This window comes from Mesoplodon bidens (genome assembly GCF_964165515.1).
Source record: "Mesoplodon bidens genome assembly, chromosome: 15".
NCBI classification, from domain to species: Eukaryota; Metazoa; Chordata; class Mammalia; order Artiodactyla; family Ziphiidae; genus Mesoplodon; species Mesoplodon bidens.
Genome location: NC_138171.1, coordinates 51,197,223 through 51,220,655, shown reverse-complemented (window position 1 = coordinate 51,220,655; position 23,433 = coordinate 51,197,223). Strand labels below are relative to the sequence as shown.

General features: G+C 43.2%; 1 protein-coding gene across 1 annotated transcript in view; it reads right to left on the bottom strand.

Annotated features, from left to right (window-relative positions):
- Positions 1-10,796: 10,796 nt before the first annotated feature.
- The window catches only part of GPR139 (G protein-coupled receptor 139), a gene marked incomplete at both ends in the record, with an annotated part of 40,154 nt that continues 27,517 nt past the window's right edge, over positions 10,797-23,433 (bottom strand). The window contains one exon of the mRNA XM_081256200.1: positions 10,797-11,731. Coding sequence (XP_081112326.1) covers positions 10,797-11,731 — 935 coding nt within the window. The remainder of the gene's footprint in view (positions 11,732-23,433) is intronic.

Below are 23,433 nucleotides of genomic sequence, written 5' to 3'. Positions count from 1 at the left end.
TTCAGTCATAAGTTACATTTCTTGGGGGCTTATCCCGTGCCAGGTACGTTGAGTATTTTATGGGTAAAGTATCATTTAAAATTTGTAACCACTCTATAAGGTTAGTGTTACTGTCAATCCCATGTTGCTGATGAGAAAACAGACTCAGAGAGGCTGAGTCTACCCAGCTGGTGAGTGCCCAAGACCGGAGTTAATCCCAGGTTGGTCAGACACCACTTATCTACCACATTGTACAACCTTTTCAAAAGGGTTGATATTGCTGCTCTATTTTTTAAGCAGAGTGAAAACCTCTCTCTTTGATTTGACATCCATGAATAGATTCATCTATGCAAACATTGTTTCCTACATTTCAGTTTTTACAGGTACCACTGCTTTGTAACTCTTTCATAGTTATCATCATATTACTCAGGGTAGGCAAAGTGATGCTGCAGTGACAAACGTCCCCAAAAGTATAGTTGCTTAACACAAATTCATTTCTTACTCATTCACTGTGGGTTTGGGTGCCCGACCTCCACATATTGGCTCCGCCTAGATTCTTTCAACAATGGCTTGGCAGGGAGAGAGTGCAGACAGATCACCGAGTAGCTCTTAAATGCCCAAAAGTGATATATGTAACACGTGCTCACGTTCCATTGGCCAAAGAAAGTCATACGTCTATGCCTCACCTTAAGAGGGGTCTGCCCAGAAAGAAAGGGGAGCCCCAAATCTTGGTGAATCCTAGTAATGTCTCCCACAGTGTCTCTTCCCTCTCTTTTCCTCTTTCTACTTTGTGTCTGATCGATTCTTCTCTCTAGAAGGGAGGAATTCTTTCTATGCACCCATCTTACATACAGGAACCCTAACTGGTTTGTGATCCAGGCTTAGCTTCCAGAGTAGGGTCTAGATGTCCATCTCTAATTGTTCTCACTAATAAGACTCTACTTGGGGGGACAGAAATTCTGCTTGTAATCATCTGGGTAACTGTCTTTTATGCAGTTCCAGACTCCCTCAGGGGTGTCTGAGCCGAGATCTAAACTGGTTGGGGAGGAAGTCCATTGGCCCTGGATTCAACTGAGGTTTTCCAACCTACCCTTCCAGTAATAGAGCTGATAATTGATTGCCGCTATATTTCTTGAATCTATTTCTCAATTTGTTCCACACTGAGAGTGAGGGGGTAGATGGGTATGATTTGTCAGCCCCCTGAATCTTCAACAGTGGAACTGCACATGCAACGGAAACCTCAACAAATTGTGGAGAGTTTGAATTAGGGAACTGGCCTGATGACAGATTATTTGGGAAAGTTATGTTGTAATTTCTCAGTTCTTATAGCCAACCAAGTGTTACCAAGTAGACAGGCAGGTTCTCAATCCTGGCTGTATATCAGAATCACCTGGAAATGTTTTAGAATATTCTGATGCCTTGGGCCCATTCCCAGATGTTCTGATTTAATGCATCTGGGGGTAGAGTCTGGACATAGGCTTAACAACACTGTAGGTGAGTCTAAAGTGCAACTAAGGTTGGGAATCACTAAAATAAAGAAGCTGCTGAAACCTCCTTATTTAATAGATCAGTGTTTCACAAAGTACAGTGTTTATAACACAAGGGGTGTGTGAGTAGGCTGAGATAGCAGTAACAATGAAGCACATTGTGAAAAAAATGTCTCCCTTTCTATTCTGCTATTAATTCTTCCGATTAGGTTAAAGAAAAGTCTCAATATGGTGGTGGTAGGCCCTGAACACCTATCTTTTTTTTTTTTTTTAACAAAAAGAGAGTAGATGTCAGTTTCTGACAATTATGTAAGGTAAGAATTATTGATGGTCTTTGATCTTTTTCTTTAATGGTGTCTATTTATGGCAGGTGATACTGGTTTTCGCTTACGGTAGTGATATAAAGTTTTCTTTGAAAAGAATCTCCAAGAAAAGAAAACCCTCAAACACTGTTGGTGGGAATGTAAATTTGTGCAGCCACTGTTGAAAACACTACAGAGGTTTCTCAAAAAAACTAAAAATATAACTACCAAACAACCCAGCGGTTCCACTCCTGGGTATACATCCAAAAAACCCCAAAACGCCGATTCAAAAAGATACATGCACCCAGAAAGATACGTGCACCCCAATGTTCATAGCAGCATTATTTATAATTGCCAAGATATGGAAGTGTCCATCAACAGATGAATGGATAAGGAAGATATGTATGAATATATATATATATATATATGCACACACACACACATTGGAACATTACTCAGCCATAAAAAAGAATGAAAATCTGCCATTTGCAACAACATGGATGAACTTGGAGGGTATTATGCTAAGTGAAATATGCCAGACAGAGAAAGACAAATACTTATGGTATGACTCATATGTGGAATCTAAAATATAAAACAAACTAATGAATATAACAAGAAAGAAGCAGACTCACAGATATAGAGAACAAACTAGTGGCTACCAGTGGGGAGAGGGAAGAGGGGAGGGGTGATATAGGGGTAGGGAAATAAGAGGTACAAACTATTATGTATAAAATAAGCTACAAGAATACAACACAATATGACTACAACACAAGGAATATAGCCAATGCTTTATAATAACGATAAATGGAGTATAACCTTTAAAAATTGTGAATCACTAGATTGTATACCTGTAACTTAAATAATATTGCACATCAACTATACTTCACTAAAAAAAAGCGTCTCCATCTTGGGTGAACACTAGAATCATCTGAGGAGCTTTAAAAAATACTGCTATCTGGATTTCATCTTGGGATTGGGATTTTCAAAAGCTTGCCAAGGGTGTAAAATCACTGTTTTAAAGTGCAGCAGTGCAGTGCATCCCAAACTTTAATACGTGTATGAATCTCCTGGGAATCTTATTAAAATTCAGATACTGGTTCAGCAGGCTGGGTGGGGTCTGTGATTCCACATTTCTTACAAACTCCCAGGGGATGCCCATGCAATGCTCCTGTTAGGTGGAGAAGCAAGGACAGTGAATTTTGTTTCTGTAAGAAATCGTATTTTAAATTGTTTCATAAAGTAAATAATGCTGTCCCAATTCCTTTTTGTAATGAAAAAGGGGAGCAAAATCTGAATCTTCATTCATAAAATTTTAACAGATATTACCTTTCTTGTGCAAGTCTAATTCGTGGTCAAATGGCTTCAGCACCTTGGACAGAAGCACAGGCAATTTTTTTTTTTTTGAAGGACCAGTGCCTAAACTGGAGAAGGATCAATATTTGAAATCTGCATACAAAAGCATCTGCAAAACAATGACATCGAAAATATTACTGTGGGTTGTGCGGGAAAGTTTTAAAAAGTATATACCTTTTTAATGCACTTCCTGCTAGTAGAGTCTATATTATTTCATCTACAATCTTGTGGGGCTGTTACTCTACTCTGCCTGATTTCATTAGACACATGAATTGGATCATGAAATAAAACCATTTAATATTATGATCTGATGATTTCTGAATCCTCATTACTGGAATTAGAGGATGACTTTAGCCTAAATATCAACCTTGGATACTGAAAAGGTGAATGGGAACAAGCTGCTAATTCAGGAGAGTGTTGGGATGTCAAGGAAAATGTGTCAAAGTGGCCTGATGAAGTGGCTCATGGAACCAGACGGGACTGGGCTTAAATAACATTTCATAAGTTACTCACTGTGACCTTGAACAAGCTTAATGTAATTCCCAGGAGGCAGTTTTCTCATCTGAAAACTGGAGGTGACAGCATTTTAAGAGTTACGACGATTAAATGAAGTAAGAAGATCACATCAATTTCTTACTTAAAATTCTCCACTGCCTTACCACCAAATTCCTCACCAGGGCCCACAGAGCTCTACATGATTTTGCTCCTGCCCACCCCTCCTTGCCTTATTCAATACCATTCTCTGCTGGGTCACTGTGCTTCAGCAGTACTAGTCTTCTGTGTTTTCCTTGAGTACTCACAATTATTCCCATTTCAAGGTCTCTGTCCTTTTTTCCCCTTAGTCTGGAATGTTCTTTATATGACTGTTTCCTTTTAATTTGGATTCCAGTTCTGTTACCTTCTCAAAAAGGCCTTCCCTGACTAACTTGTCTGCTCTTCTTTCTGCCTGACCCTAGTCACTTACTATTATTTATTTCCTAGAACTTATCACTACCTGAAATGATTTTATTGGCTTCCTTGTGTATTGTTTCTCCTACTAGGGCAGGGGCCCTATCTGTCTTGTTCACTGAATCTGTCTTGATCACTATGCCTAGAATGGAGCTTGGCACATAGTGTATTTAAATACATATTAGTCGAATAAATCAATGACCATGGGAGTGCTGGGACACATGGTTGTTAAATGAGTGCCCACTCTCTTGGCGCTCTTCATTTCCATTCCTAGACATATTCAAGTTGATAGTCTAGTCACTGGAGATGCTGAAGATTAATAAAAGAAATTTCTAACGATGAAGGTTAGAAAGCAAGCTTGTAAAGGTCTATAACATATATTTCCTGTAATGTGCTAGGAAATCATTGGAAATTGGACCTACCAACATCTAGGTTGTATAATCTTGGGCAAAGGGATCTCTTGGGCCTTAGCTTTCTTTCTTTTTGATATTTGAGTGAAATAATCTCTAAGATTCTCTCCAGCATCCTATGATAGTAAAATAAGAATCTACCCTTTGCTGGTTATTCTGTAATCACTTCCTATCTCACTTCACCCTTGATTTTTCACTGCTTTGTGCCTTGGGATCTGGCCACTATGGACTGCATCACCTGCACTCTCTTCCTCGCTGACTTCTCTTTGAGCTCGGCCAGTGGAGCCATCAGCATGATATCAGAGGGAAGGAAAAAAGAGGTTGGGGTACCCCTTCCTTCCTCTCTGGCATCATATCTCTGGCAGCGGTGGGGCGCCTGCTTGCTGGAAGGCCCCTTCTCCAAAGCACATCCTACTTTGAACTGCAGTAACAGCTATTTCCTCCCGTTGCCCCATCAGGCATAGGGAGGTAAGGCTTCCTATTGTTTCTAGTTCCTGGGTGCCTCAATAGCTCTTTTTGGTTCCCTTATTCTTGCTCAGACCATTATTTAATAGTCTCTTGGTTAAAGTCTTTTGATTGAAATCATCTGAGTGAGATTTGCTTCCCTCCAAGACTCTGATTGATATACAATCCATTTGGAAATATATACAGAGAAGCAGATTCTAAGGACTCTCATGGAAAACCATTTGTGGATTTAATAGACATCACTGTGAAGATTTCTTCTTTGGTTTGATCTGGATCCCTTATACTGCAGTTTAGGTCTCATTCCTTCTTGTTCTATCTCCAGTGGAGAGAAATATCATGTTACCGCCATTCACTAGGTAACAAAGCCCCACAGACATGGTAACTCCACATGCAGAGTTGGTGAGACGGCATCTCTCTTCCCCGTAGCCCTGTTTTGCTCCTTTTTAATCAGAAAAGTTTTCTTTTTCTTTTTCTGGCATGACAGTGACACATTCTTTCAATAAACCCAGGAAATTCGCTGTGTCTATTTACCCCATAGACACAAACCTCTTATCCCCCTTATTGTGTCTGGCAAGTACTCAGACTAATTGCACACCCTCACAGAGGCTGAGCCATCACATTTAGCCAATAAATGTAATAAAAGGATTATTATTTAACAGTTCAACCTCCATCAACAAACTTTTATCCTGCCTCCCTGAGTTGGTGAACAAAATTAATGAGAACCGTGTGGCCATGCCTACCAGCTTCTGTCTGCAGCCTTCTTATCAAAATCTTTGTTTTTCTGTACTTCCCTCTCAACTTGTAAGTTACTTTCATGCTCCAAGTTGATGCAAAGATAGATTATGGCAATAGTTTTGGGGTGGCTGTCAGAACTGACAGTGGTTTGTGTGGGAAATGCATAGCTAGTTTGAGAGCTGTGGTTAGGATTCCTGATAGAGTCAATTAAAAACAAAAATTACACCTCACAGGGAGAGGTCAAATCAAGTGTTTTAATTATGATGCTGTTATACTATATCTCATGCTTGGATGACCTGGGTTTGAAGAGTTGGAAAACTGTGTAATATAACCAACTCTAAAAAGGGCACAAACATAATGTGAACTTTTGGAGGGATGAATCAGAATCTTGCAGAGACGCAATGAGGTAGAGTGGAAAGGATGAAGTGTTAGGTGACTTGGGTTCTACTCTGGACAAAATCATTTAAGTCTTTGGGCCTAGCATCCTCACCTGTAAGAGGATGTACAATTGGAGGCTCTTTTAAGCTCTACTATTAATAATCACCACCCCATGAAGTACGTACTGGAATTACTATTAGCCCTATTTTATGGAGAGGAAATTGAGACTCAGAAAGATTGAAAACATTGCCCAAGACCACACAGCTAGAAAGTGGCAGAGCCTGCAAAGTTATAGCTGACAGTAACTCACTCCAAACTTTGGTGTCCTGACCTTGAGAGGGTCTACTTACCTTTCAGGCACCTGGGAAAAGTTGACTTTTACACCACTTTCTACATGAGGACAATCTTTCAGAGATCTTCAAGGACTTGTTCAAGGTCAAATGTCTAGTACCTTGTGGAGCTAGGACATGAATTTGTGATTGTCTGACTTCAAAGCCCAAGCTCTCAGCCATTATGCTAGATTTCCACTTATGATAACAGCCTCCACAGTCTCGAAGATGCATAGACGATGTAGTCAGAAAAGAATTCAGATTTATAACCAGTAAGCTACCTAATTTAGGATTATAGGAAGCAGAGCTCGGTGGCAGGGACAGGTGGGACTCAGGTCTCATTCTAGCACCAGCACAAAGCATAAGGAAGATGCTTATTTAAAATTTTTTATCAGAGTTCTGCCATTGCTTGAGCATATATGCATCTACCAAACACCAAGTGTGCACCATCTTAGAATTTATTATAATACAAACAAGTCCAAACACAATATATCTAATTAAGAAAATATGAACATCTACTACTTTTCTATGATAACATTTTATTCCATTCTTTGAACTGGAATAGCCAACACTAGAGTCTCTTATTCACTTCAGATAGGCCCCCAGTTTGGACCAATAGGCACCAACTGTGCAAAGTAACCTTTTCTAATTGCAGTGTGTTTGCAAAATGAAACTTCACGCCTCGTCATGGTCTGTTTTTTATGGTTTGTCTGTCATCCTCCTTATTTCCTTCCTATTAGACAGCTCAGTCCTTGAGTTGTTCAATAAAAAAGATACAGTGTGGGGGCTTCCCTGGTGGCGCAGTGGTTGAGAATCTGCCTGCCAGTGCAGGGGACACGGGTTCGAGCCCTGGTCTGGGAAGATCCCACATGCCGCGGAGCAACTGGGCGCGTGAGCCGCAAGTACTGAGCCTGAGCGTCTGGAGCCTGTGCTCCGCAACAAGAGAGGCTGTGATAGTGAGAGGCCCGCGCACCGCGATGAAGAGTGGCCCCCACTTGCCACAACTAGAGAAAGCCCTCTCACAGAAACGAAGACCCAACACAGCCAAAAATAAATGAATAAATAAAAAAATAAAAAAATAAAGACACAGTGTGTACATGTGTAGCATCACTGCATGTCCAACCAAGGACACAAATCATACAAGAGGAATGCTCGTTAACAGTCTTTGAAAGAGGCATCACAAAAACCTGATATAAGGCAATTGCTTAAGTGCCATCAACAGCAGCTGTTTATGTGACAGGCTTCAAAATTCAAGCCTTTATTTCTAAAACTGGCCTGAAAGAAAAGGCTTAAAAGTTAGTTTTTTTCTTTAAAAAAACTTTTAATTTTTGTCCACAATTATTACTATAAATAAGAATAAATTAAAAGTCCATAGATTATCTGAAGTAAACTTTAGGAGATATGTATCAACCTAAGCCAACAGGCATTTGTATGCATTTTAACCAGAAGACAACACCTCTGGGCTGCCTTCAAAAATCAGACCTCTTTTAAACATTACTGTATCAAAATATAAAATACAGTCAGAAGGAAGAGTGATCACAATGCTACTTGGCACAGCCTCTGTTGTTAAGAGAAGCAATGAACGAGTGTATGAGGAAAACATTCCAAATGCACACCCAGTTTTTACTTTTTAAACATCAATAATTAATTGTTACATACAACTAAAAACGTGGAGCAGAGAGCATTGAGATTCACATACATATTTTTCATCTGACATACATTCTCAAAAAGGAATTGCTTAACCTTTATGGATATTGCACTGTGACTCATTCATGTATAGTTCAAACTAGCATTTTTCAGAGCCGTGTGTTTAAAAATAAATAATTAAATAAATATGTATATATATTAGGTGTAGGTAACCTTTGGTCAACGTTCATTCACAAGGGGATGTGGTGGAGTCGCATCATACACACATTTAATGAACAGGTGCCTGACTACACATGCTTGGCAAAAAGGAAACAGAGGGAAATGCAACTTAAGGGGAAATCTGTGGGGAAATCTGGCCACTCTTCCACTAGATGTGCACATGCCCTGGGGAGAGTGTGACCTGGGAGATACGAATCTGCTTGTCCCTCAGCAGACAACTTCCATGAACCTCTTCTAGTGGGAGCATCGTGCTGCACCAGTGTGATCCTAATGTTCTTGGGTACATTAGACTCATACCATATGGTCCCTAAATGCAAGCCAACTCCATCTTGTCTTCAACAGAAGAAACAGCAAACTGTTCCAATGCTGGAAAAAAACTTGGCTAAGTTTTTAAGGGGTAGAATATGGTCTCCAACATGGCTCCTTCCTGAGAACTTTGTAGAAATAACTTTGGCTCTGCCAGATTTTTGATGAGACTCTACTGCAATTATTTAAAAGGAGTAGGAATTTGGATCATCAGGATGAATGTGACCTAAAGTTGTATTGAATTAGTGTTGAGGATGTTGGTTGAAGGGATTGTGGGATTGTGTGGCATCGGAGCCTTTTCTACCCTGCTCATTTATTGCAAGTTCCCTTTAAAAGGGTAGACATGTCTTCCAATTTAGGGGCAAAAGTGCAGTAAAAATTCAGCCTGAGGAACCAAGTGTTCCAGGTGGACTGTCTGCTTTTTGCTGGGTCACCAAAAATATCATACAATTCCAAAATCATTTTGGAAGACTTCTTCTAGAACAGGGATAAGTTCAAATACTGGGAATCTGGGAGAGAAGTTTTTTTAAAAAATGTAACTGACAAAAACTCCAGCATGGATTTTTCTTTCAAAACACATCATGGGGTACATAGGAACCTAATGTAATCAAGTCTGTGTGTGTGCACACATGAGTTGTAGTTCCCAGGGAAGCCTCTATTAATTACACCCTAGAACTGTTCTTGCCTTGGACAGACAAGAGCAGAATAAATAAATTCATATTTTATTATTTTGCAAAGGATCTGGGTTAAATAGCATCACCAAAAACTGGCACCACCCTTTTGAGCCATGTGCATCAAAGGGCAGACATGCAGACAACATGCATACCTTTCCACTGCCACTTGTGGCCGAATGGCAATGCCAGCTAGACAGTGGGGAAGAGCTGAGAATGTCTCCCTTCACACCTGGAGAGCTACAGTCCCTGACCCTCAAAAGTTAAACCCAGGGCTTCCCTGGTGGCGCAGTGGTTGAGAATCTGCCTGCCAATGCAGGGGACATGGGTTCGAGCCCTGGTCTGGGAAGATCCCACATGCCGCGGAGCAACTGGCCCCGTGAGCCACAATTACTGAGCCTGCGCGTCTGGAGCCTGTGCTCTGCAATGAGAGAGGCCACGATAGTGAGAGGCCCGCGCACCGCGATGAGGAGTGGCCCCCACTTGCCACAACTAGAGAAAGCCCTCGCACAGAAACGAAGAGCCAACACAGCCATAAATAAATAAATAAATAAATAAATAAAATTTAAAAAAAAAAAAAAAAAAAAAAAAAAGTTAAACCCAGTTCCAAAGTCACTTCAAATAAAACAGTTTGGTGATGGCTTCAGCAAGCAAGGAGGCAGGGTTGGCAACTCTACACATAAAGGCTTCTCCAGGAAGCTTGAGTGGCACCGCAACAAGAAGCTATTTGAGTAAGGAGACCGTACACAGCTGACACAAGGATGGATTGAAACAATGGCAAGAGTGGGCTTATTTTTTTTGTTTTTCTGGGCTCAAGGACTCCTCCTATATCCCCACACACCAGGCAGGGTCTTTGTTTTGGAGGAGCTAGTTAAAACCTATACATAAGGGCAAATAGAAAGGCTGCATCTTAGACCCCAAGTCTGAGTGTCGTGGTTATGTTGGTTAGGAGCCTTTTCACAGAAGCTCTGACCAGAGTTTGAGCAAGATCCAATCCTCCCCTGCCCCCAGAATCTCACTCTACAGATTGGGGTGCCAGGGCCACTTTAAGACCAAAACCCTCACTAGGACAAAGGGCACCTTGGAAAATTCCCGAATTGGTCAGCATCGTTAGCTGCTGATAACAGCACAGGGAAATGATGGATGACCTCAGCTCTTGGAAGAAGAGTGTGGGCTCAGCTATGTGCTACTGTGGCTTGATGTGTCACATAAATGAGCAGTTTCCAGTGACTGTGGATGGTGCCAAGGCTAAGTCATAGACTATTTCTCTACTGTGTGTCCTTACAGGCCACAGGATAATGACACAGCCTCCAATGACATCTTCAAACTGGTAGGAAATTTTGCTGTCAGCATGACTTGGTAGAAATGAATGCATAAATGAAAACAAGATTCATGCTTTTCCTTCTTCTCCTCCATCTTTCCTCATCTACCATTCTGAGAGTTGCTCAATCTGTGGAGACAGGAAATCAGGTTAGCACTCTTAAGGAGAGCTGTTCAGCCATAGGATGGGCCACATTCCCATCTGGAAATGGATTATGCAGAGACACTGGGTGCCAAACCTATGAGGTCATGGGGATACCTTTATAGGTTTTCCATTTTTGTCATACTGGTACACCAGCATCTTGATACAGTGTGAGTTGGCTGGCGAGATCCAAGGGCTACTTGTTATGGAAAAGTTATGGTTGGTGTAGAACTGTATCGGTTGCTTCTGGCACTTGAAGAAGGCCTTGAGGGTAGCGGCCGCCATTTTGCGGAACCGCTTGCTGATGAAGCAATAGAGGAAGAAGTTGATGGCCGTGTTCAGAAGGGCCAGCATGTTGGCAATGTCGGACATAATGTGCATCAGCCAGCGGTTCTGGATGGGTGCCCCATAGAGGTGGTAGAGGATCATGATGATACGTGGGGCCCAGAGTGTGGCAAAGATGGAGGTAATGGTAAACAAGATGGCAGTGGTTTTCCCTGTGGAGTAGCCACGGAGGCGAAAATTGCTCTTCCGCCTGAGCTTGTATACAATGATTGAGTTCAAGATGAAGAAGATGGAACAGGGCACCAAGTACACAGTGAAGCAGTGAATCCAGATAAGGACATGATGCACGGAGGTGCTGATGTAGTCTTCAGTCCAGATGTTGGGCCACCAGTAGTAGGGGATGCTGGTCAGGAAGCAGGTGACATAAACACTTACAATGACTTTCCGGGTGCGGGCTGGGTAGGAGACCGTGTGGTACTTGAGCGGGTGGCAGACCGCAATATACCGGTCAATGGTTAATGGAACAGTAATCCAAATTGAGGTGTGGATGGATGAGAATTCCAGTACTTCTATGATCTTGTCGGGAACCTGAGGCATCTGCATATTCAAGACGAAATCTTCCAACAGGAAGTCCACAAACACAATGAAAAAGAGGACCAAGATGTCAGCAGCGGCAAGTGCCAAGAGATAGTTGTAGGAGGACTTCTGTCTCCTAGCCACCAGCTGAGAGAGGATGATCACGGTTAGGATATTTGCTGTGGAGAGAAGAGAATCTGGTTTACATCTGAAGCAAGATGACTTTATTGGCTACTAGGGGCCCCCAGGCATAGTGTATCAGGCACTCCCACGGAAATCAAAGGGACTGAACCCATGCTCTTGAGGGACAATCTCTGCACTGCAATTGCACCTCATACAAACATCTGGATACTATTTTGACAAAGTTTCATCTTCACATTGTACTTAATTTGTCCCTCACACAGTCATGACAGTGGTGCTGCCATTGTCCTCACTTCAGAAATGAAACTGGGTCTCAGAGAACTTAAGGAGCTAGCTCACTTAGAGCCACAGAGTTAGTCCTTCATGGTGACAGGGACCAAACCCGGATCCTCTAACCCCCAATCCTGTGCTCTTTCTTTTGTCTGACTGCATGGAGAATATGGGGCTGGGATAGCATTTCCTGTTTCCCGTGCTCCAGTAGGACACTGGACTATACAACCTCTTAAGAACCTTTAGAACTTTAAGGATTTTAAGACCTTTCTTTTTTTTTTTTTTTTTTTTGCGGTACGCGGGCCTCTCACTGCCGCGGCCCCTCCCGCCGCGGAGCACAGGCTCCGGACGCGCAGGCTCAGCGGCCATGGCTCACGGGCCCAGCCGCTCCACGGCACGTGGGGTCCTCCCGGACCGGGGCATGAACCCATGTCCCCTGCATCGGCAGGCGGACTCTCAACCACTGCGCCACCAGGGAAGCCCCAAGACCTTTCTTTTTTAAGTGGGTTCAGAATTGAAGGAATGGAGAAGATCATGACCTTTAGATTAATTTAAAAATAAATTATATTTATTTTTAGAGTAGGTACACATGGTACATAATTAAAGTTAATAGAAAAGTAAAATTTCCTTCCACTCTTATTCTGCAACCACCCAAATACCCCTCCCTCAGGGCAATCATAGTTAATAAAATCTGTGCTTATGCATGTCTGTATAATATGTGTGTATATAGGTTTTGCAAAAATAGTAGCAATAGATTATTTTTCTGGGGGTCAGAATTGTTTTGGAATGCATCCACATAATTCTGATCAGTTTTTTAAAAAAACATATGTCTCTCTGAATAAGATACATCTGGAAAGTCATTAGGGACTCACTCTAAAATGATATCCCAATGGATAACATCTGGAAGTCATTCTACACATTTATTCTCATTAAGTCACAACCAAGCCTGAAATTTGAACATGATTAATCCTAGTTTGCAAACGAGGGTCTGAGAGAATTTATGTCCCCTGTCTGAAGTGCAGTGGCAGAGCTGGAATCCAGGGCTCTCTTTCTCGCATGTGCCTTTAAAATTATTTCACAATAGTTCACATGTGAAAATGTCTTTAATATGCACACCCTGGTGTATTCATCACTCAGGTTAAACAAATTTTAACACTTTGCCACATATGCTTTAGTTCTTTTTAAGTAAAGAAACGACACTACAGATGCAGTTGAAGTCTTCTTTGAAATTGTTCCAGCCCATCATTTCCCTTCCCCCTTTCCCTGCCAGAGGCAGCCACAGTGCTGTGGTCTTCAGGGCCATGTTTGCATACTCTTAACTTTCTTTTATACAGAACCTGCCACTCTACATGCTGCTTTTTTTCACACAAGTTGCTTTTGAGACCTCTTTTTTTTGATACATGTAGATTTATTTCACTCATCTTAACAACTATAGAGCAATTCCATTAATAACCTTATTGCAATTTATTTATTCATATATACATAGACATATTTATACATATACACACGTGTCTATATATGTATATATACACATATTATGTAGACATATACATCTAGCTGTCTATATGTGTATATATATACACATATACTATATAGACATCTATGTGTGTTTGTATATGTGTATATGTGTGTGTATATATATATATATATACACATTTAAATTGCTTTCAGGATTTTGCTGTTATAAACTGCTATAGTTAATACCTTGATATGACTCTCCATGAGAAGTAGCTATGTGTCAGTTTTTCTCAGGTAGTATATACATATGTAGAAGGGTGTTTATTATGTTTTAGAATATGTGCATCTTCATCTTTACCAGATATTGCTGAATTGCTGAATTGTAAAGTGGTTTTACTAATCTGCACTCCCAACAGTAGAGTATGAGAGTTCCAGTTGCTCCATAACCTCTCATTACTTGGCACTGTCAGGTTTTTTTGTTTGTTTATTTGTTTAAGTCTGTGCTGTTCTTGTTCTTGCTCAAAGCACTTTGAAATAACATTTTGAAGTGGTGGAGAGTTAAGGTACCAATTATATTAATTATCCAGTATTCATTCCCAGTGGTTTAGAACATTCAATACCCATGCTTTAAACCACTCAGCAATATCAGTACTTCTAAGCGGGGGTGAGGGTACCATGTGAGTATGTTACACCGTGCACAATAAAGAAAAATTATGAGTAAATTTTACTTTAAGTCAGTACCTAAGAAAAGAGGTCCATTAAAGAAAAATTCTTTATATTCTTAATCCTGAAATTTCAAAAGTTTACTTATGCATTCAACAGTGTTTTCCCATACCTACTATGAGCTATGCCCTGGAAGGAGATATTGAACAAAATAGGCATGGTCCATCTTACGTTCATGGAGCTTAGAGTTTATTATGCAAGAAAAGCATCAACCGAAGAATCACAGAAGAAAATATGTAAATGGAAGCTCTAGTAAGTGCTATTAGTGATCAGAAGAATCTTTACTGAGGAAGTGATGTCCAAGCTGAAATTTGGAGACCCAGTAGGAGATAAATAGGCAAAAAAGGTGGTTGGAGAAAGTGTTTCAAGCAAAGGAAACAGCATGTGCAAAGGCCATGAGGTGGGGAAAGCATGAAGAGTTGAGTTTATTAAGGCAAGGAATACTCATATTGATTTCTACTTGCTTTGTATACATTTTTATACTTCATAGCTCTCTTTTATTAAACAGCCTGTTGAAAAGTGTTCGAAAATGCCTTTTTCATTTAGAAATCCTTTCAGAAAACATCTAGCATCTTCCTTCTGTGTACATGGGCCCAAGATGGATACAAATTGGTATTGTAGACATTCAGAGTCTCCACTCAGAGAGTGTAGAAACAGCATGCAAGGGGCTGAGTATTAAAGAGACAAACAAGAATACACACTGTGATACATGAGCCACAGGTGCATAGATACAGAATGAAGGGCAAAGGCTTTGGAGGAGGTTATGGGTCAAAATTTAGGCTACTCCGACCTGACAGTCAGAGTTTCATGGAACTCAAACTGTAAAACCAGCCGCATAGCACAGGGAGATCAGCTCGGTGCTTTGTGACTACCTAGAGGGGGGGATAGGGAGGGTGGAAAGGAGGGAGACTCAAGAGGGAAGAGATATGGGAACAGATGTATATGTATAACTGATTCACTTTGTTATAAAGCAGAAACTAACACACCATTGTAAAGCAATTATACTCCAATAAAGATGTTAAAAACAAACAAACAAACAAAAAAACCAGGTCTGATGCTTTCCCATCAAGCCAAGAGCATCAGAGCACAGTGATTTAGAATGTGGAGTTTGGGGCCAGGCTGCATGGGGTTCAGTCCTGGCTCTATTATTTATTGACTCTTTGGCTTTGGGCAAATTTATTCAATCCCGCTGTGCCTTAGTTTCCTTTTTTATAAAATAGGTTTAATAGGGTTATTCTGAGGATTAAGTGAGATAATTTTTATAAAGTGGTTAGAACAGTATCTGGCATGTGGTAAGTTCTCAATGAATGTTAGTTCTTGACTGAGAATCCACTCATTCAGCAATTATTAACGGGGCATTTACTATGTGTCAGGCACTGTATGAGGTGCTGGAGATGCAGGAATTAACAAAACGGACAAGTTCCCTTTTATCATGGGGCTTATAGTATAGTGGGTGAGAGAGACAACACATAAATACAAAAATGTACAACAGAATTTCAGATAGCGATGCTATACAGAATAAAACCAAGGGATGAGACAAATTGTTGGGGGGTGTTGTTTTTTAGATTGGACATTTGAGTTCACTTAAGGATGAGGAGAGGAGTTCTGCCATAAAAAAATCCGTGAGAAAAGAACTCTAAGCAGGGGGAATGGCACGTGCAAAGGCTCTGAGGTAGGAAAGAACTTGGTATTCATGGAACTGAAAGGACTCTCATCAGTCCTATTATCATCCCTATTTCACAGGGGAGGAAACTGAGGCTTGGATTTTTAGGTTATCTGTCCATAGCCACAAACTGAGTAAGTGGGAGAGCCTGAAGTTGACTCCAGCTCTCTCTGACTTTATGGCATATCAAGTTCCACTTTGTTTCCAGCCGGAGGAAAGGGATTCCTGTTCTCTCAGTTACCCCTGACTTAGAAAAGTGCCATCATTTCTCAGAACCTCTTTTTCCCATTCATTAAACAATGCCCACACACTCCCTCATGTCCCTGCTCTGCTTTCCAGCTTATAAGGGGGGTAGGAATGAATAAATGCTGGTGTCTCCCCAGAAAAACTGTTATACAGTCATCCTTTAGTACCTGCAGGGTATTGCTTCCAGGACCCTCCTCTGATACCAAAATCTGCGGATGCTCAAGCCCCTTAAATAAAATGGTAGAGTACAGATGGCTCTCTGTCCCCGTGGGTTCCGCATCCATGGATACACAGGGCTGACTGTATATATTCTGCGGAGAATCACTTTTCACCAGCATCTCTTACTTCCTCATCAAACCCTGTTTGTAATGTGGTGCTAAAAATTTTCCATATCCAAACTCTTCAAAAATATTCCATCTCCATCTAATTAATGCTTTAAGTCAGGCAAGTCATCAACTCCAAATTAAATTTCCAGCTATTCATGTTTGACATTTCCTTAAGTTTCTAGTAATTGCGTCTCTTGAGAAACTAACCCGCAGCATTGAGTTTCCCATTTCTTTCGTGCAGGTCGATTTGCTCCCAAGGCAATATCAAGAACACTTAGAACATCCTTGGGATGAGAGAGATGTGTGAGCCACAGAGACCCAGAGGGGAATGGAACAATGCCTGTGTATTGATTTTCTGAGAAAGAAATGAGAAGGTAGAATTTTCAACTCTCAAGGTTGGCATTTGCTATAATTCCCCACATTGAAAAATCCTTTCATTTCCACTGTGATAGTTTTTTCCCCAAAGAAAAGGAGTGGTGTTGACAGGGTCTGTGTGTATTTATAAAGGGTGAATAAGCAAAGAAACCCAAGTCATCACCACCTGAAATTCCATTTCTCAGCTTTTTTCTCAAAGTAACAGGCCCAAGAATCTGTTGTATGGAAAACCAACCACTCCCATCCAAGCAAGTCCACGTGAACTTCATGATCAAAATGTCAATGCTTCTGGGCTTCCCTGGTGGCTCAGTGGTTGAGAGTCCGCCCACCAATGCAGGGGACACGGGTTCGTGCCCTGGTCCAGGAAGATCCCACATGCCACAGAGCGGCTGGGCCCATGAGCCATGGCCGCTGTGCCTGCGCATCCGGAGCCTGTGCTCCGCAACGGGAGAGGCCACAGCAGTGAGAGGCCCGCGTACCACAAAAAAAAAAAGAAAAAAGAAAAAAAAAAGTCAATGCTTCTAAAACCATACCTCCTGGTATTCATGCCTTTGTGTAGTCTCCTCCCCTTGAATTGGAGCTTGTCCTGTGATTCACTTTTTTAAAAAAATAAATTTATTTATTTACTTTTGGCTGCGTTGGGTCTTTGTTGCTGCGCATGGGCTTTCTCTAGTTACAGCGAGCGGGGGCTACTCTTCGTTGCGGTGCACGGGCTTCTCATTGCGGTGACTTCTCTGGTGGCTTCTCTTGTTGCAGAGCACGGGCTCTAGGCTTGCGGGCTTCAGTAGCTGTGGTATGCGGGCTTGGTAGTTGTGGTACATGGGCTTAGTTGCTCCGTGGCACGTGGGACTTTCCCCCATCCAAGGCTGGACCAGGGCTCGAACCCATGTCCCCTACATTAGCAGGCGGATTTTTAACCACTGAGTCACCAGGGAAGTCCCTGTGATTCACTTTCAACCAATAGACTATTGTGGGAGTGACACTGCATGACCAGGTTGTAAGTGGGCCTTTTGAATACCTGCTTTGGGATGCTCCATCTTGGAACCCAGCTATGAGAAGGCCAAGCCACATGGAGATGTCGTGTGTAGGGACTCTGGTTGAAAGCCCCAGGTGAGCTCGTAGCCGACAACCAACATCAACTGTCTGTCATGTGTCTGTGTCTGTGTCATGTGTCTGTCATGTGAGTGAGCGCTCTTGGATGTCCAGCTCCAAGGAACCCTCAAATAACTGCAGTCCCAGTGCCCTGCGGCTGCCACTGTGAGAGACCCTAAGCAAGAGCCATCCGGCTGAGCCCAGTCAGCCTAAGAACCAGGACAAATAATCCTAAATGGCTGTATTAAGCCTCTAAGTTTCAGGGTGGTTTGCAATGCTGCAACCAGAACAGAGGTTTATTAACCATTTGGTGTTTGTATCTCTAGGATATTTATATCCCTATAATTATAAATATAATTAGTACTATGAGTATCACCACAAAATGAGATCATACACTAATACTGTTGTGCAAGTTGGTTTTTTATTTTCTTTTTTAAAAACGTTAATCTATTTATTTATTTTTGGCTTCGTTGGGTCTTCGTTGCGGTGTGCAGGCTTCTCATTACGGTGGCTTCTCTTGTTGCAGAGCACGGGCTCTAGGCGTGTGGGCTTCTGTAGTTGTGGCATGTGGGCTCAGTAGTTGTGGCTCATGGGCTCTAGAGCGCAGGCTCAGTAGTTTTGGCACATGGGCTTAGTTGCTCCGCAGCATGTGGTTTTGGACAGCTCTCAGCTGTCCAGTCCCTAAGAGCTCCCTCACTGCTCTTTGACTGGTTCCCCTCTAGATGCTCTCTCCCTTCCCCAAAGAAGGAGCCACGGAACCCAAGGATGATGAATATGCCCTAACCTACTCCCACATGCCCAAGTTGGTTTTTTAATCAATTAGAAATAAATCATGGATTTTTTCCTATGTCAATTATATTCGTGAAATATTCACTTATGGCTGGACATTACTTATTTTATTTTGTTTTATTTTTATTATTTTGGCCACCGCAGAGCTTCATTAAACATCTTTGCATATTTCTGTAGAATAAATTCTCAAAAGTAGAAATGCTGGCTTAAAGGGTAACACACATTTTTTCCCTTCCTCCCTCTCTCCCCCCTCTCTCCCTCCCTCCCTTTCTCCCTCCTTTCTTCTTAAAGGCAGCTAATAGAATTTGTAAGAAGGGAAAGAGCTCAAGGTGACGCTATAAAAAGATTTAGTTTAGACACCAAGAAGCACCTTCTGACTACAGTGGCAGTTACGTGGACAAGAGCAGGCCACTGACACCACAGCTGTTTGGTCCACACAGGTCTTTGAAAAGAACAAAGAGTTGTGTATCTGGGCTGATTAAATCCCTGGCGTTACCTTCTGCAAATCCTCTTTCTCTGCACCCTAAATTATATTTTCATGAATTTCCAAAAAGAGAGCAATTCACCCCTTTCAGCCACCATCCCCTGTGACTTAAATGCATCCCTCCCTCCTTCAAGGTGCCTATCTTTTGTACTAGAGGAGTCAGCCCTCATGTCCTACAGACACATGACGACCCCTGACATTGTGAGCCATTCCAGTGGTGGTATTTATATGGCTGCTGGAAGGTGCCTCAAGGACAGATTTTTAGGAAAAGCAATTTCTAAGCCTCGCAGGCAAGAAGTGATCACTGCCCTTGTTTAGATCAGCTGGGGAGTTGGGACTGAATTGGGTGATGGGGCATTGCTCTTGAGGGCTGGCATCTCCCTTACTGTTACCTGCTCCACTTCAGGTCTCAGAGGGATCTTGGAGCAAGGGGAAATAAGATGCTGGTGCTGGCTCTGGAACCCTGAACCAAGCCGCTGCTGCTGCCCCAGCTCCCCCGTGGTGGGCAGGGCATCAGGTCGCTGCGTCCAGAGGGGCCAGAGGGGGAGGGAGGCATTGCCTCGACGCGGCAGCTGCACCCACCATGCAGAGCATCAAGCGAGTGGTGGTAGGTGATGGGGCTCCTCTGCTACACAGCTGATGCCTCCCCCAAGGAATCCACCCCCGCGGCGCTCGACGATTACAGTGCCCGAAGTGCACCTGAGTGGCGCACGGTGAGCCCGAACCTGTGGGACGTGGGGCCAGGAGCACGACCGTCTCGCCCACTCTCCCACCCTCAGCCCAACGTCTTTGTCATCTATGGCTCTACTGCCAGAGAACGTGCGGCACAAGTGGCATCCGGAAGTGTGTCACCACTGCCCTGAGGTGTACATCCTCCTGGTGGGCACCAGAAAGGACCTGAAAGCTCAGCCTGACACCTGCGGCGCCTCAAGGGCAGGGCCAGGTGCTGGCCGAGCAGATCCATGGTGTGCGCTACCTGGGGGCTTGACCTGCCGGCAGGACGGCGCTCAGCTTGGAGGCTGCCCCTGTCCCACCCCGGACAACGTGTGCCTTGGTGCCTTGTCTGCCCCCAGCTGAGCCTGAAGGACAATTCTAGCACCCCTTGCGGGGGGGGGCTCCCTGAATGCCTTTTTCTCCTTAACGAGGCCCACAGGGAGGGGACCTTGGGTCCTGCTCCACTCTGCCCCAGGTATTCTCGAGAGCTCACCCAGGCCAAGGTTGGCTCCCTCCCCAAGAAGCCACCCTTGCCCCTCCCCATTTCCCCACACAGACGTTGGTGCCTCTGTGCTGTGTCCTCTCAGGCTAGGAGCTCTCAGCTGTCCAGTCCCTAACAGCTCCCTCACTGCTCTTTGACTGGTTCCCCTCTAGATGCTCTCTCCCTTCCCCAAAGAAGGAGCCACGGAACCCAAGGATGATGAATATGCCCTAACCTACTCCCACATGCCCTGGTCTTATGCATTTGCTGACTGACTCAGCCTCCCATGCCCCCCGGGCCTTTGCTACCCCATCAGCATTATTAAGATCTCTTGTCTCCAGCAGGGGATGGGGGGAGATGATGCTGACGAGACTTTTGGTGTTCAGTCTTTTTGACCTCTGTGGATGGTGCCAGGAGGTCTTCAGGTGGTTGTGCCCTGAGGGCTTCTAGGAGAGGAGCAGGGAAGGGTTTCCCAAGGGCAGCTGTCCGTCCATGTGGTCCCAACCCCAGGCACTGCCTGCTGGCCAGTGGCCAACCTTGTTTCCCATTGTTCCACTTGATCCAGGGCAGAAGCCAGGGAATGTGGAATGTACTTGCTGAAGTTGGCTATTAGGGGCATGAAACTGACTGTGAACTAGTGGGGTGGAGGTCAGGCAGGGGGGCCCCAGCTCACGGGAAGGCAATCCCTGAGGGATAGCTTCCAGATTCCTGGAAGCGCTCTGAAGGGCCATTTGTTCTTTTTGCTCTTTGCAGGCTGAACTTCACCTCACATATCCAAGTACATAAGAACCTATCGTAGGACTTCCCTGGTAGTGCAGTGGTTAAGAATCCACCTGCCAATGCAGGGGACACAGGTTCGAGCCCTGGTCCGGGAAGATCCCACATGCTGCGGAGGAACTAAGCCCATGCACCACAATTACTGAGCCTGTGCTCTAGAGCCCATGAGCCACAACTACTGAGCCCACACGCCTAAAGCCTGTGCTCCACAACAAGAGAAGCCACCGCAATGAGAAGCCCGCGCACCACAACAAAGAGTAGCCCCCTCTCGCCGCAACTAGAGAAAGCCCCCGCGCAGCAATGAAGACCCAACATAGCCAATAATAATAATAATAATAATTTTTAAAATTCTCACTTGAATAAAAAAAAAGAAAAAAAGAACCTATCATAGCTGGAAGAGGTTGTGAAGTGTAGTGATTAATCTCCCTGAACCTCAATTCCTACATCTGTGAAATCAGCATCAATATAAATAGCACCCTCATAGGTTATAGAGGAAATAACATGTGTAAAATGCTTAGTACAGCCCCTGGCACATGGTGAGCACTCTGTGTTAGTTTTTTTACTTTTCACACCTGGCCAGTTCAGTTCAGCGACAGTTATTGAGCTAGAGGCCAGACACTTTGCTGGAAGCAGAGCTGAATAGGAGAGAGTCTGAGCTCTCAAGGAATCCATAGAAGATTCTCGTTTACCTCCATGGATCATTCCAGGCACTATAGTCCTGTCACCTTCTCTGGAAATTCTTCATTCCCAATTCCTCTAGCTGCAGCTGTGTCCCACCAACAACCCCCCTCTATTTTTCTCTGCTTGGTGGAGAAAAACATTGGTCTTTATCTATGGAACTATACCCTTAAGAGCCATTACTATATGATAACTCAGTTGTTTCTTGCATTCTCTGAAACAGCTTTTGTTCTTTTAAAATTTTAGTTCTTATTTGATAGCTCTTTAATTTTCTTTGTAGCTTTACTATCATGACCTTCACTGTTATTTTTTTGTAGAGACCCTACTTGTCACCACATTTAGCACTTGAGTGGATCCTTTTCAAAGCTAGGATTGGTGTTTCCTCCTTTCTTTGAATCTCCCTTTCTAGGATCTCCTGCCCAGGGTGATAGCATAGCCTGAGGCAGGGATGACAAAAATGTTTACTCTTCAATTGACTGGTAGGGGCTGCTGGGCGCCATGTTGAAAGTTATTCCAAAACCACACCTGGGTTTAGCAGTGCTGCAATGAATTGGTGATGCCTGCCTTGGTGGAAGAAATGCTGTGGATTTGCCACAAGGAAGTCTTGGGACCTGGATACATGGTGCAGTTTTCCCAGAACTTAATAAAGTAGTGTTTTCCAGTATAGACCAGGACTAGCTGAGACCTAGCAAGCCTGCCCTTGTGGTTGAGTAGTCAGCAAGAGCTAAGATGGCTGCCACCCCAGGGCAGTCTGACTCAGGGCAATGGGGAGAAGTGAGTCATCCTCCAGGCTACAGGCCAATCAGTTGGCCTTCTCTTGACAGTAAAATTGCTTCTGGCTTTTTGACTAGGCTCAGCTTCTTTGGGTAAGCATGACAACAACAAGATTCTCAACTGGGAAACCACATTCAAGTCGGCCAACAGACCCAGAAGTTTCCAAACCATACTTCTCAATGCCAAGCTTCATTTTCTTTTTTTTTTTTTACAACTTTATTGGATTATAATTGCTTCACAATGGTGTATTAGTTTCTGCTTTATAACAAAGTGAATCAGTTATACATATACATCTGTTCCCATATCCCTTCCCTCTTGCGTCTCCCTCCCTCCCACCCTCCCTATCCCACCCCTCCAGGCGGTCACAAAGCACCGAGCTGATCTCCCTGTGCTATGCGGCTGCTTCCCACTAGCTATCTACCTTACGTTTGGTAGTGTATATATGTCCATGCCTCTCTCTCGCTTTGTCACAGCTTACCCTTCCCCCTCCCCATATCCTCAAGTCCATTCTCAAGTAGGTCTGTGTCTTTATTCGTTTTACCCCTAGGTTCTTCATGACATTTTTTTTTTCTCAAATTCCATATATATGTGTTAGCATACGGTATTTGTCTTTCTCTTTCTGACTTACTTCACTCTGTATGACAGACTCTGGGTCTATCCACCTCATTACAAATAGCTCAATTTCGTTTCTTTTTATGGCTGAGTAATATTCCATTGTATATATGTGCCACATCTTTACCCATTCATCGGATGATGGACACTTAGGTTGTTTCCACCTCTGGGCTATTGTAAATAGACAAGCTTCATTTTCTTATGACTACCGTACACTGAGCACCTACTGTGTGCTGGGTGGCTCTGTATAGATGAGATGATTTTATGAGATTTGCTGA